This window comes from Pteropus medius, unplaced genomic scaffold (genome assembly GCF_902729225.1).
Source record: "Pteropus medius unplaced genomic scaffold, Ma_sr-lr_union100, whole genome shotgun sequence".
NCBI lineage: Eukaryota > Metazoa > Chordata > Mammalia > Chiroptera > Pteropodidae > Pteropus > Pteropus medius.
This window is the reverse complement of record NW_024344370.1, coordinates 20,631,153-20,646,953: the sequence shown is the minus strand read 5'-3', so window position 1 is coordinate 20,646,953 and position 15,801 is coordinate 20,631,153. Positions and strand designations below refer to the sequence as shown.

General features: G+C 37.2%; 1 protein-coding gene across 1 annotated transcript in view; it reads right to left on the bottom strand.

Annotated features, from left to right (window-relative positions):
* RPS6KA6 (ribosomal protein S6 kinase A6) overlaps window positions 1–15,801 on the bottom strand; it is a 124,481-nt gene that overhangs the window by 77,105 nt on the left and 31,575 nt on the right. The window contains exon 3 of the mRNA XM_039870225.1: window positions 14,934–15,050. Within this exon, the coding sequence (XP_039726159.1) occupies window positions 14,934–15,050 (117 nt within the window). The remainder of the gene's footprint in view (window positions 1–14,933; window positions 15,051–15,801) is intronic.

The window sequence follows — 15,801 nt, the reverse complement described above, 5'->3', positions numbered from 1 at the left end:
ATAATTTAATATATTGTGTCTTGGAGAAAGCCTTTCTGGGTTGAGATAATTAGGTTTTCTGTTTGCCTCTTGTATTCAAAGATTCACTTCTTCCATAGGTTCGAGAAATTCTTGTCGACTACTTCTTTGAATAAGCTCTCTGTTCCTTTCTCCATCTCTTCTCCTTCTGGTATACTCATTATTCTTATGTTGCTTTTTCTGATGGTGACAGATAGTCCTTGTAGAGTTTCTTTCATTTTTCTTCACTCTCAAGTGTCTCTCTTCCTTCTGCATCATTTCTAGATTTCTTTCTTTGATATCACTAATTATTTCCTCCATCTGGTGAGCTCTATTTCCTAGGTTTGTTATTTCATTCTTCATTTTTTAGTGAGTTCTTCATCTCCAGAAGTTCTACTTTTTTAGAGTTTCAATATCCTTTGTAAAGTATTCCTGTCGTTCTTTGATTTTTTTTCTAAGTTCTTTGAACTATTGGAATTTTTTTGCATCTTGTTGAATATTTCCTAAAGTACAATCTCAAATTCTCTTTTATTTAAATCGTATTCCACGTTAAACTTATTTTCTAGAGATTTTTCATTTTCTTTCTGAGCTGCCTTGTCACTTTGGTTGTTCATGGTGTTTAATGGACTATTTCTCTGCCTAGGTGTGAAGAGGCATATAATCTTTTTTAAGAAATAATAAATAAAACTTGTTACAGAGTGATCTCTCTTTAGTAGGTTAATAAGGCTTTTCTGTTGATTTCCAGTACATGGTGCCCAAGCCTCTTCAACTGCCCATGTCTGTTGTATAGCTGTTCTGAAGCTAATAATGTTTCCCACCCCTCCGGGAAGTTGTGTTACCTCTTCTGTGACTAGGTTACCTTGGCCCAAGGATCCACTCCCATAGGTGAATGTGAACAGCGATGGGAGTCTGAGTCTCTGAAAAAGCCCTGAAACTCTGGTAATCCTCGAACTGTCAGGTGTAATGCTCTGCTGCTTCTTTGTGAAGCAGCCTGACTGGATGGCGGTGGGGTGAATTGGGAGACACTAGCTTTGCATGTGACTGTTTTCCCTCCAATAATGCTAGTGCAGGCTTTAGCTGCTTTCCGTCTATATCCCTCCCCCCCACCCCCATCTCTGGGATGACCGCTGTGTATGTTTCAGTTCTGCCAGCAAGAGATCCTTGGTGATTCGGTGCTCATGCTGGGAAGGTATGTGAGGGTGCGGGGAGGACAGTGCACTATGAGATGGTGGAAGATGGTAGCCAAGATTTGTGACTCAGCTTTCTGCCTGGCAATGGTGGTTGCTAAGGCACAGCTGTTGCCCCTCCACACTTGGTCTCAGTCCTGCTCTCCACTCTGATTACTGGGGTACACAACATGGAATATGCTGATCACTGGCAGGACTGTTGGGGGCTTCAAAGAGTCAAAAAAACATTGTGTAATTACCCCCTCCCTCTCATCCTACAGGGAGCTCCGGGCTGCATTCCACAGTACCTGCTTCCCATTCTCCTCCCTACTGGCATAATTCACCAATCTTCAGATGCTTTGATGACAATACCTCTCAGAGGTTAGGTGTTATCTGTAGGTGTTCAACTTGTTGTACTATAGAGGGGAGAGATCAGGGGATATCCCTCATGCCGCCATGCTTCTGATGTGACTTGATTTCTGAATATTAATTTTTGTGTACTGCTACTTTATTGAATTCACTTAACAGTTCTATTCATTTTTTGGTAGAATCTTTAGGGTTCTCTCTATATAGTATCATGTCATCTGCAAAGAATGACAGTTGTACTTCTTCCTTTCCAATTTCAATGCGTTTTATTTATCTTGTCTGATTGTTGTGGTTAAGACTTCCAATATTATGCTGAATTAAAGTGGTGAAAGTGGAATCCTTGTCTTGTTCCTCATCTTAAAGAAAATGCTTTCAGCTTTTCCCCATTTAGTATGATGTTAACTGTAGGTCTGTTAGCTGTATGACATTTATTATGTTGAGATATGTTCCCTCTATTTCCACTTTACTTAGAGCTTTTAACATAAATGGAGCTGGATTTTGTCGAATTTTCCTGCATCTATTAATATAATCATATGATTTCTATCTTTCAATTTGTTAACATGGTGTAACACATTAATTGATTTTCAGATATTAAACTAAACTTGCATATCTGGAATAAATCCCACTTGACCATGGTGTATGATATTTTTAGTGTATTGTGGAATTTAGTTTGCTAATATTTTGTTGAGGATTTTTCTATCTACGTTTATCAGGGATATCAACTGAAATTTTTCTTTTTTTGTATTGTCTTTGCCTGGTTTTGGAATCAGGGTAATTAATGTTGGTATCGTAAAATGAACTTTGGCGCCTTCTCTCCTCTCGATATCTTTGAAATCATTTAAGAAGAATAGGTATTAATTCTTCATTGAATATTTGGTAAAATTCACCTGTGAAGTCATCCAGTCCAGAACTTTTGGTTTTGGGGAATTTTTTGATTACCGATTCAACTTCATTAGCGGTAATCGGTTGGCTCAGATTTTCTGTTTCTCCTTGATTCAGTCTTGGGAGATTGTATTTCTAGGAATCTATCCTTTTCTTCCAGATTGTCCAATTTGTTGGCATAATTGTTCATAGTATTTTCTTATAATCATTTATTTTTCTGTAGTGTCAGTTGGCACTTCTTTATTTCTGATATTATTTAGATCTTCTCTTTGTCATGATGAGTCTGCTTAAATGTACATCAATTTTGTTTATTGTTTCAAAGAACCAGTTCTTGGTCTCACTGATCTTTTATATTGTTTTTCAGACTGTATTTCATTGATATCTACTCAGATCCTTATTATTTCCTTCCTTCTATTCACTTTGGACTTTGCTGTTTTTTCTAGTTCTTTTTAAGTGTAAGGTTAGATTGTTTGAGCTTTTTCTTGTTTCTTGAGGTAGGCCTGTATTGCGATAAATTTCCCTCTTAGGACTGCTTTCGCCAAGTACTATAGATTTTGAGTTGTTGTGTTTTCATTTTCATTTGTCTCTCGGTATCTTTTGACTTCTTCCTTGATTTCATTGTTAACCCATTCATTTAGTAGCATGTTATTTAGTCTCCATGTGTCAGTGTATTTTTTATTTTTCTTGTAATTGATTTCTAGTTTCATGCCATTTATGGCAAAGAAGATGCCTGATATGATTGTACTTTTCTCAAATTTATTGAAACTTCTTTTGTGGTCTATCAAATGGTCTTTCCTGGAAAATGTCCCATGTGCACTTGAGAAGAATGTATATTGTGCTGCGTTGGGCTGAAATGCTCTAAAAATGTCAATTAAATCCAACTGGTCTAGTGTGTCATTTAAGGCTGATGTTTCCTTGTTGATTTTCTATCTGGAAGATCTGTCTGTTGGTGTCAATGGGGTGTAAAAGTCCCCTACAATGATTGTATTACTGTCAATCTCTCTATGTCAGTCAATATTTGCCATATACATGTAAGTGTTCTTATGTTCGTGCATAAAAGTTTACTAGAATTACATCCTCTTGTTGGATTGATACCTTTATCATTACGTAATGCCCTTGTCTATTATAGCTTTTGTTTTAAAGTCTATTTTTTCTGATATAAGTATCGCTACCCCAGCTATTTTTCATTTACATTAGCATGAAATACCTTTTTCCATCCCTTTACTTTGTCTGTGTCTTTTGATCTCAAGTGGGTCTCTTGATTTCCATCCCTTTACTTTGTCTGTGTCTTTTGATCTCAAGTGGGTCTCTTGTTTTCTTATCCATTCAGCTACCCTATGTCTTTTGATTGCAGCATTTAGTCCATTTACATTTAGAATGATTATTAATAGGTACCTAGTTATTGTCATTTTATTATTCATATTTATTTTTCCCCGATTCTTCTTAAAGAAATCTGTTTAACATTTCTTGTAAAACTGGCTAGTTGGTGAATTCCTTTAGCTTTTCCTGTCTGCGAAGCTCTTTACTTCACCTTTAATTTTAATCAGTAGCCTTGCTAGGTAGAAAAGTCTTGGTTGTAGGTTCCTGCTTTGCATCACTTTGAATATTTTGTGCAAATCCCTGGCCTGCAAAGTTTCAGTGCAGAAATCAGCTGGCATTTTTATGGAAGTAGTTTTGCAAGTACTAGCTGTCTTTCTCTTGCTTTTACCTTTGCCATTTTAATTGTGATATGTTTTGGCATGGGCCTGTTTGGGTTCCTCTTGTTTGGGACCCTTTGTGCTTCCTGGACTTGTATGTCTATTTCTTTCGCCAGGTTAGAGAAGTTTTCCATCATTTCTTTAAATTCATTCTCAATCACTTGTTCTCTCTCTTCTCCTTCTGGTACCCGTATGATGTGAATGCTGGAACACTTTACGTTGTCCCAGAAGTCCCTCAAACTTTCCTCATTCTTTTTCTCTTTTCTTCTTTCTCTTCCGATTGGATGTTTGCTGATACTTTGTCTTCCAAATAACTGATTTGGTCCTCTGCTTCATCTAATCTTCTGTTGATTCCTTCTAATATATTTTTCTTTTCAGTTATTGTATTATTCATTTATGACTGGTTCTTTTTTATGGTTTCTATGTCATTTTTTCTTCTTACTATCTCTCTGTTGAAGTCCTCACTGAGATTATCTATTCTTCTCCTAAGTTCATTGAGCATCTTTATCACCAGTGTTTTGAAGTCTGAATCTGGTGGTTTGCTCGCCTCCAGTTCTTTTTCTGGAGTTTTCTCCTGTTGTTGCATTTGGGACATGTTTCTTTGTTTTCTCATTTTGGTTGCCTCTCTATGTTTGTTTCTATGTATTAAGTAGATCTGCTTTGTCTACCATTCTTAGCCAGGTGGCTTTATGTAGTAGGTGTTCTGTGTGGCCCAGTGGCAGTCTCCCTGATCACCTGTACTGGGTGCTCCAGGAGTGTCCCTTGTGTGAGTTGTGTGTGTTATCCTGTTTTAGTTAAGCTTTGATTGCTGTTAACATGTCAGTGGATGAGACAGACACTCATGCTAACTGGCTGTGAAGATTCCGCACCTACAGGGTTATGAGCTGCTGTGTGGGGGCTGACTCCACAGAGTGGGACTCCCCCAGCGGGCTCACATACCTGTTGAAACCACCCTTTCGGTGTGCTGCTTGTGGAGCTAATCAGGTGGTGTTCCTTTGTGGTCTGACGCCAGCCTCCAAGTATGTTGGTTCTGTGGCCCCTTGGGAGGGTCTCCTGTGCAGTCCAAGGTCAGCCGCTGCCTGTGACTGCCCGGGGATACCTGGTAGGAGCTACAAAGCGATCCACAGTTGGTCGCTGCCTGTGCTGAACCTGAAGGCAAGTGGGAGAGACCACGTTGCGAACCAAGGCAGGCTGCCACCAGTACTAAGGCTTTGGCAGCTTAGTAAAAGGTCCTGGGCACCCCAAGGCCTGAGGCTGCCCATAAGACTTAGCAGTTGAAAGAGCCTTTAGGTGATACACTAGTTGGGTGGGGCTGGGTCACAGGGAGTCAATGGGGTCTCTAGAGGTGGGCAACCAGTTGATTGTTGCTGAAAGAGCCTCCTGCTGAGAGGACTGGGTGGGGCTAGTTACCCAGCCAAATATGCCTCCAGCAATTTGTGAGTTGGGTGGGGCGGGGTCCCAGGGAGTTACTGGGGTAAAGGAAGCTGATTCCATGAGGCCAATGCAGATTCAGATATGGTATCAGTGCTGAGCCTGTGGCCACTCACAAAAGTCTCAGATCACACAGAGGTCAGCTGTTTCCTGCCTTGGGCCCACAGACCTCTGAGATTTGTTCAAGAGATACTGCAGCTCAGGCAGGAGCTGGCTGCCCGCCACCAAAAATTTCTCCAGAGGTGCAAGAGCCGAGGCCTGTTGATTGCTGTTGAATGAGCCCCCTGTTGAGAGCGCAGAGTGGAGCTGGTCCTGAGCAAAGAGATTGTAATTTGCGAATTGGGTGGGGCAGGGTCCCAGGGAGTCACCAGGATCGAGCAAATGAATCTCACCAGTCCAATGCAGACCAGAATTGGCAGTGTGGAAGGAGGACTCAACACAGGCAAGATGGTGCCCATGCGTAGGCTACACAGGAGGGCCCAACAAAGGGACACCAGTGGATGTCCCTCAAGCCTTTGCCCTGAAGCCACACAACTGAGTCTTTCCCCATATGTCTTTGGAGCCTCCTGAGCTGCTGTCTTTCTGCTGGAGCCCAGGGTGAGTGTCTACGAACAAATGAGTCTGAGCGTGGGCCCTTTAAGGGGATGTCTGGATTTCCAGGTTCCTTCCATCTCACCTGGACGGTCGGGATCCCCACTGATTTTCACAGCCAAATATTGTGGGGACTCCTCTTCCTGGCAGCGGAACCCTGGGTCGGGGAGCTCCAATGTAGGAATGGAGCCCCTCTCATTCAGGGGACCCTCTGCAGCTGAGATATCCCACCCGGTGCTCAATTGCCATATGCAGGTGTGGGGCCAGCCCGTTTTGCGTCTCCGCCTCTCCTACCAGTCTCGACATGGCCTCTTCTTTATGTCCTTAGTTATAGGTGATATATTCAGCTAGACTTCAAGTGGTTCTCCAAGTTGACTGTTCTATAATTTAGTTGTAATTTTAATGCAGTCATGGGAGGAGGCAAAGACAGCCTTTACCTACCCTGCCATCTTGACCAGAACCTATTCCAGATATTTTACATGTAATTGTGTTATCAGCCAACTCGGGGTTGAGGGGGAATGTTTACTTCATGGAAACTCTGCTTTCTTCTGTCCTGAAAGTAAGGCTTTATTTCAGATGTAAACCCAAAGACCACTTCAGGTTTAGCATTTTCATACTCACCTAGTGTAGTGCTTCGCACACTTTCTGTGTAGACAAACCAGTACTTTTTCCCTTTCCTCCATCCCACTGCAGACCATACTTTTATAAAATATAATCAAAATGAATTATTTAGGAAAATAAAATTTAGACGTCAAACAGAATACAATCCCCTTTTAAATTAATAGATTCCACACATAAAATTACTCTGTTAAATTTCTATAGAAGTTTCTAAATGCTTACTCTCAGATTCTGAACATAGCTCATGTGAGCTAGTACCAATCAGTTCATACCACACTTGGAGTAGACTAACCAAGAGAATCCACATACTAACAAACAGTTGTTTTTTGCAACATAAAACTCTTAAGAGAAAAAAAGTTTAGAGGTCGAACCATATAATAAACTTTGTCACCATAAATACTTCTATATTAAAAGAGCTAACAAATTAAAACTGCTACCCTCTGTTACTTTCTTGCCTAGGATTTGGCCTGAAATCCAACAAGATTTCCCAAAATAATATAGAACTGACAAAGTGTGTATCTTGCCACAGAAGATCAGAGTGGTGTCATTCCATGGAGTTATTTTTACTGGATTTAAACTTAGAAAGGATATTCTTAAAAGTCCATATTTTTCACTGATGAAAATGATAATCATTTGAACAAAGAGTATCAAATTTTAGCATACCTATAGTATAACCTCAATGTCCTTTATAAAAGAGAAGCATTAGAAAATAAAATTAATTTCTTATAAATGAAGTGCTAAATCAGGTTTTAAAATCACAAAATAATATCAATCAACCTGGATTAAAGAGAATACAAACACAAACTAGATATCATGGTGTTCTAAATGTCATATAACACCTATTTTTTCCATCTTTATTGAAATATAATAGTCAATTAGCTCCTTGTATTTACATTGTACAATTCAATGAGTTTTTCAATTATATTTGGCATACAATAATATAATTGTTTCAGTTGTACAACATAGTGATTAGAGATCTATATAACTCAGTGATCAACCCACTAAATGCAGTACTCCTTTTTCCCCTTAGATGTTTATTACATTATTATTTTCTTTATGCTGCACTTTATATCTCCATATCTATTTTCTAATTATCCATTTGTACTACTTAATCCCTTTGCCCTTTTTCACAGTTCTACCAACCCCCTCTCCCATGTAGTAGCCCTCAAAATATTCTACGTATCTACGAATTTATTTCCATTTGTTGTTGTTGATTTTGTTCTTTAGATTCCACATATACTTGAAATCTCGTGATATTTGTCTTTCTCTATCTGACCCATTTCATTTACTACAATACTCTCTAGGTCCATCAAAGCGCTGTCTTATTCCATCTCCTTCCTTTTGATTTGTGTTTCTTTTAATCTGAAGTGAGTCTTTTGTAGGCAGTATAAGTGTCTTGTTTTCATATCCATTCAGCCACTATCTCTTTTGGTTGGAGCACTTAATTCTTTTCCATTTCAGGTACTTATTGATAGGAATATAGTTATTACCATTCTTTATTCACGTTTTTGATACATGCTTTTTCTTCTTAAAGAAGTTCATCCAACATTTCCTGTAATACTGGCTTGGTCTAAGTTCCCTTAGCTTATTTTTATCTGGGAAGCTCTTTATCTGTCCTTCAACTCTAAATAATAGCTTTGCTGGATAAAGTATTCTTGGTTGTATATCCTCAGTTTTCATCACATTGACTATTTTGTGCCAAGTCCTTATATCCTGCATAGTTTCTTTTGAGAAACCAGTTGCCAGTCTTATCTGTGCCCCCTTGGAGGAACTAACTGCTTTTCTCTTGCTGCTTTTAAGATTCTCTCTTTGTATTTAACCTGCGGCATTTTAATTATGATGTGTCTTGGTGGGGGCCTCTAGTTTCATCTATTTTGGGGACTGTCTGAGCTTCCTGGGGTTTTATGTCTATTTCTTTCACCAGATTAGAGAAGTTTTCCATCATTATTTCTTTAAATAGCTCTTCAACTTCTTGTTTTCCTTCAGGTACTCCCATGACAGGGATATTTTTTATATTTAATTGTGTCCCATAGGCTTCTTAAATTATTATTATAGTCTTGGCTTTCGTTTTCTTGCCATTCTGACTAAGTGTCCTTGGCTTCCCTATCCTCTATATAGGTTGTTGGATCCTCTTTTTAATTCACTTTGTTTATTCCATTTAATATACTTCTCATCTCAGATAATGTGTTCTTCATTCCTGACTGGTTCTCTCTTATAATTTCCATTTCCATTTTTGTTTTTTATCTTTTTGTTAAAATTCTCACTGAATTCTTCCACTCTTCCCCTAAGTTAATTGAGCATGTTTATAACCAGTGTTTTGAACTTTGCATCTGTTAGATTGCTCGACTCCATTATTTCTGGATCTCTGTTCTGTTCTCTCATATGGTTTCTGCTTCTTTGTCTTCCCTTTTTGGTTGCCTTTTCTGTGACTGTTTCTATGTATTAAGGAAAGCTCCTAAGTTTCCTGGTCTTACTATCAATGGATTTGTGAAGGAGGTGCCCAGTGGCACAGTCCTGAGAGGGCTTCAGCTGCAGGCCAAGTTTATCTCCAGCCTGTGCCCCTCCGGGGCCACCTGTTAAGATTCAGCAAGCAATCCACAGATGCTGTTCTTATAGTTGCCTCAAAAGGCCACACCAGAAACCAAGGCCAGCTGCCACCAGCACGTGTCTAGGTGCTGCTCAGCAAGGAGTACCTGACTCACCAAGGATAAACCTGGATGTGGCTTGGGTGGGGCCATGAGTTGGGGGAAGCGGAGTTTCAGGGCATCTTCTAGGCAGAGCAACCTCTGTTATCCAATTTATGAGGTCTCCACTATGTTGGTGCTGCATCTGCACACTGGGATGGGGAAGGGCTCAACAGAAGAACAATGGATACTGCTGGCTCTTCTTTACAGAGCAAGTCTCCCCTTGGCCCTTACTTCGACAACTCAGTGTCTCCCTGTAGGTCCCTGGTGCCTCCTGCACAGCCAAACCTGCACTGGTGCTCGGAATGAGCAGGTCCGTCACTGCAAAAATCTGCTCACAGACACAGTCTCTTTAAAAGGCTTCCACTGCTGCTGCTGCCGCAGTCTCCGTCTCAGCCGCTCAGACCGGGTGGACTCACGTCCTCGCCCCATCCTACCTTCTGCCATTTCAGGGTGATTTCTTAGATTTCTCACTAGTTGTATGGCTTGTTCTTCTAAATTCCAGATGATTTTTCCTTGCTGTTTGCTCCTTGTTTCTGATTTGGTCGCCAGGGGAATGAACAGAGCCTCTATCATCTATACCATTCCCCCCCACCACCCAACACCTATTGATTAAACTCAAGAAGCTACAAGTCTAGATGTATATTTTCCCATCTGTTTTGTTTTTCAAGTTTTTAGTTGTTGGCAAACAAATGGAATTGCACATTATTTGTATAGCTGATAAGAGGCAGCCTATCAATTTTTTAAATAGTAGAGTAAATGAATTGCTAGGACACACAGACGACTACAAAGCAAACCAAACGACATTAATCCTAATAACCAGACTCAAAGTTTTCACTCAGTTTTACTGACAAGGGCAAATAAATGAAGACAACCAAAGACTTTCCTTTCTCCTAATCAATATCACGTGACCAGGAGGATGACAAAAAAAGGAGTCGTTTCGTGAGTATGACTTCCACAAGTAGAACTATCTTTATCTGTCTCTTCCAGAAAAGTAATTCTTAATCTTTTTAGTCTCAGGAATCCTTTACGATGTTAAAAATTATTGAAGACCTCAAAGTGCTTTTGTTTTTATGGGTTTTATCTATTGATATTTACCATGTCAGAAATTAAAACAGAAAAAATAACTATTTATTGACTCATTAAAAATAATAAGCCTGCTACATGTGAGCATAAATATTTTTATGAAGATAACTATATTTTCCAAAATAACAAAAAAGAAAGAAGTGACATTGATTTAAATTTTTGCAAATCTCTAATATCTAACTTAATAGAAGATAGTTGGGTTATCATATCTGCTTCTGCCATTAAGTTGTTTTGCTTTAAGTACAGAAAGAAAAATCAGACAGACATGTATTTGGAAAAGGGAGGAGTATTTTATTAGCCTTTCCATATAACTGTGGTTATTTTTCTTTGATATGACACAAGAACTTGACAAGTATTAGTTTCTTAAAGGTTAGATGCAATGGAGAATCTGAAACCATATCAATTAAGCATCCACATTCTATTATATAATAATCCACTGATCTACCTTACACTTTGAATGAATTTTGCATTCCGGTCTGATATGAAAACATCATGTGTTGGTCATCTCAAAAATACTGGTTCACTGAGTGATGCAGATCTTGTAAATGTTGACAGCAGGAATCTCATCAGAAAATCTTTTGAGAATTAAGATATCAAGTTCATAATGGCAAATAAAATTTTTCCACAATTCTATTTTTTTGCTTTAAAGCTCAAATTTTATCATTAATAAAAGTAGTCAATTGTTTTCCATGAAATAACAGGCTCATTCCATTCATTTTTAAGAAATTATCTACCAAATACCCAATTTGAAGTAACTACAGTTTGTCAATCATTCTTTCAAGTAAAAATGGTGTTCCATGAAAAAAAGTGGCTAGGTTCAGCTCACAATTCATAAAATAACACAAGTGCTTTATGTGTCCTCATTTCATCATACAATATTAAAAAGGAGTGTACTCAGGGTTGAGATTTGATAAATTTAATCTTTGTTAACACCTCACCAAGGGCATAAAGTAAAACTTGTATTTTTTTTAAACTGAAAGTGTGTAATAGTGAAGAATACAGTGACTACTGATACAATTTGGAGTCACTGCCTTGATTGTGCAAAGCTGCAAGAAGTTTTACAAATATTATCTTAATATTATTATGAAATATTTTTGACCTTGAAGACACCCTGAAAGCCCCTTGCAGATGCCTAGGGGGTATCTCTGAGAACCACTTTAAGAACAACTGTTCTAGAACACAGCCCTTACTAAGGTTTAAAAGATTGGAATATAGAGGGCATAAGGGGACAGTAAAGGAAGAAAAAAAGTCCAGGCTTTCAGGAAGACACTTGAAAGAAACAGCTACTTTTGCCCTAGCTCATCTAGCACTCACTAGTATCCCAAGATGGCATTTAATAGAAGCCATCTTTCACAGTCTGGAGAAGTAACTGTTAATTCGTTCATCACCTGATTTGTTTTTTTCAGGTCTTATGGGTAAACTTTCCTAGCATAAGAAAACATCTCACTTAGCTCTCTACCTCATGATTAATTACAGAAGGATTTTCATGGCTTCAAACCACTGTATCTAAAAAAGATATCTATCCTGACCAGAAAAGTTTATTTTCAGTCACTAACCCAATTCTTGGAATCTGTCCAGAAGAGAAATGTGTGAGTTACTCCAAGATACTTTCCTCTTGGTGATATAGACTTACATATTTTCTATTAAGAAATTCTTAATAAGTGTTTGTTGAATATAAATGAAAGATCACATAGTTTTAATGTTGACTGAAGACAAAGGACCAACTGTAAGAAATATTAAGATGTAAATATGTATTTTTTAAAGCTAGCTCTTGACAGTTAAGCAATTACTTAAGAGTACAGAGTTTTATATTTTCAAAAACATTATATTTAAGACCAATAGTTAAAGGTTTTACTATTATGAAAGCCAAAAAAAAATTAGAATCCAAGAATGTTAAATGTATGCTCTATGTAAATATGACTTGGCATGAGAAATACAAGGAAGGCTAATATGACAATTTCAAACATGTTTTCATGTGTTTTATTTGACTATGTTTTAAAATAATATAAGTTGGTATACATTTCAATTAATACATTAATGATAATTAATAGCATCATATTTGGTGTTTGTTTAGTACAGAATTTTATATTCATCTTTCATGATGATAATGCATGCTTCTTTAAAGTACAATTTTACAACTGACTTTAGTAGAGTTTTCCCCCTATTGGCTTTATATAGGTTAAAATTCCATTTATTGCATTTAACAATGGAACTTTTGCAGAAAAACTTAAATAAGGCTGCAGCCTAAAGTTTCTTGGAATTGCTCTTAACACTTATCTGATTCACAGCCTTGGCCAAATTCCTGAATAAGTTCAGCATATAACAAGTCATACCCACACAATGCCTACACAAATGATGTAATACTGATAAGCAAGTATTTTCACATCCTAGAGGAAAAAAAAAATCTATCTCCTTAATATTTATTTAGTGGATGAACTACATAAAGAGCACTACTCTATTTTAGTATTAGTATTTTAGTATTAGATATTTGTATTTTAGTATTAGGAATTTTTAAAAGGCTTCTATGATATCCCTGTTTAAACAAAGTTCTTACACAGACAAAGCTGAGTGTTCCCTGAATTTAAGGACTATATTGACAACTTGTCAGCATGTCCCTATATATAATGTGAAGATGTTACTGAAGATATTTCATTATGTTATACTATATTCTTTATGAAGCTCCATGAGAAAATTTCTCTGGTCTGTCTGATCCATTTCTACCTTAAAGATACTGTCATTAATCATACAGTTAAATGTATTGACTTCTTTATAATGGCTGCCAGAAAATTTAAACCTTAATTTTTATCCCACTTCTAGAAGACTTATAGGCCCTTTATGTCATGCATTTCTTAAAAATAGGGTGTGTATTCCTGGATTCATCTAACCTCCCCTGCTCTAATCTTTTTGCTTCCACCATCTTCTCTACTTATTTTAATTTAATTTTATTTAGTATTCATCTATGAAAGCCTTAAATGTTTTCTGGAACAAAGCTGGATATAAATAAATATACATATGAATAAATATGTACATCACATGGCAAAAGAATTACTTTTAATGGCTTGAAATGTTTACGTGGTTAGATTTTATTTAAGTTGATATTCAAGCACTTATACATTTGAGATATGAAAGAACTATATCGGTGTTCTTTGAAAATTAACATCATAGAAATATAATGTAAAATAGCTAAAAGATTATATATTTAAAAACCTATAAAGGTGTGCAAAATGCACATACCTACTCTACAGGTCAGTTCTATAAACATCCCCCCTCTATACACATAATCTATTAAAAGCTCCTTCTAGTTTTACTCTCCCCAGCACAATTATTCAAGTCCTATCTCCATGTCTTCATACATGTCCTTTACCAATTCACCGCTAAACCACAATCCACTTTTGATTGTCCTTTTTGTGTCCTGGAGATGTTTCTCTATATTTTATATGTTATATCTATACCACAAAGATATTGGGCTACTTTACAACAATTAACGTCTATTTTATTTTCACCAATACTATCAATACTGCTCTTATAACTGTTGTATGCACATTGGGTATTCCAATACATGCCTGTCTTTTAAAATATTTCAGAGCACAATAAATAATCACTGATCAATTGCTTTACTTTCCCCCTTTGAAATTAAATCTCAGCCACCCTGAAATTAGCAGTTTCTCCTTTTCTTTCTTCCCTTAAACTCTTGTTGTTGCTGTTTTCTTAAAGGCCATTATTTACTGTGCATATGCAATAATGTTCATGTCTTAGGTGTACAAAAGTCAGGAACCAGACCTACATACTTCTTTTCCAGAAATCATATGCCATTAAGCACTTTATAATAAGCATTTTTAATGAGTGCCAGTTAATTATCTTTTTTCCATTTTGCTTTCTCCCTTGAAATTTAAGCTCCATGAAAGGAAGGAGCTTCACACAATCCATATATCACTCAGTACCTACCCTTATTTTAGTTTGCACACATGCTGCTTTAACAGATGATGGATGAGTTCATGCATTTATACATGAATTGATACATACACTCTGACTTCTGTGATAGAGCTAAGGAATATAAATGAAATCACCAGGAGAGAGCAAGATATGATCATGGTAGCATATGAGCAGGGAAACAAGATTATCCAATTTTTTACAGAAATCAAAGTACCTTGATTTAGGCAGCTAATAAATAGCATGTTCTATTTTGTCCTAGAGAAATAATTTAGTCCAGGAGATTGAAAAACTTAATTATTACAGAGAAGTATAAAGAAATGGGACTAAAAGTACAGTAGAAATAAAAGGAGTAAAATTAGAAAGTTACCTTTGTGTGAACCCTTTAACAAATCTAGAGATAGCACACTTCAGATTTCTATGAGTATACTTTTTTGCTAAATGCTTAGAAGAGAAACAAATGTGGGGAAAAAAGCACTGATTACCTTTCCAAAGGATCCCTGACCAAGAACCTTGAGCAACTCAAACTGTGCAGGGTCTGCTTTCTCATATCCTTCCTTAACGTGATGAGTAATAGGGATTTCTTTAACAACTCCTTCGCCCTGTAAAAAATAAATCCAAAGAATACTTACATCCAGTTGCAACATCTTATGATAAGCTTAGAGCCAGAAATCATGCCAGAAATAATTTACTACCCAATTTCTTCAGTCCAGCAGAGTTTACCAGGCTACCAGTATCCCTATTTCCCTATTTTCTAACACATACAGATACACTATCGCCACTATCTCTATTATATAATAGCATGTAAATAAAAGCATGTAACATCTATGCTTCAGCCTTCCCTTCCAACTAGATAGAATAAAAACATTCATCACTAAGAGTTGTAAGACCCTCACTGGAGTGTGACATAAAGTGTATGCAGAGATAGTCAAGAGGTAGATAAAACTTGGTAAATTGTAGGTCATGGCAAAAAAAATGTGAACCTCAAGATTACTTTAAATAGTATTTTACTATACCCTTGTGAACAGTCAGTGATACATAAATATTTAAATGTCAAACTATTCACATTATTGAAAAAGAAACTGGCATAGACAAACTAAATCTGAGACCAAACAAATGTTCCCAGACCATAACTCTACTTTCATTAAAACACTGTTTATAAGTTTTATGCCAGATTTCCTAACACTTGGATCAGGCAGAAAGGAAGTCACCCAGGGAGTGTTTCTGCTCCTTGATGTAGGACTCTACTCAGCTGTGAAGACTACACTCAAGTGAGCTGTAATTCTAGTTCCTAGAGAAGCACAATAGCTAGGATGGGAAAAAAAAAAACCTAAGATGTGTTACATTTCACAA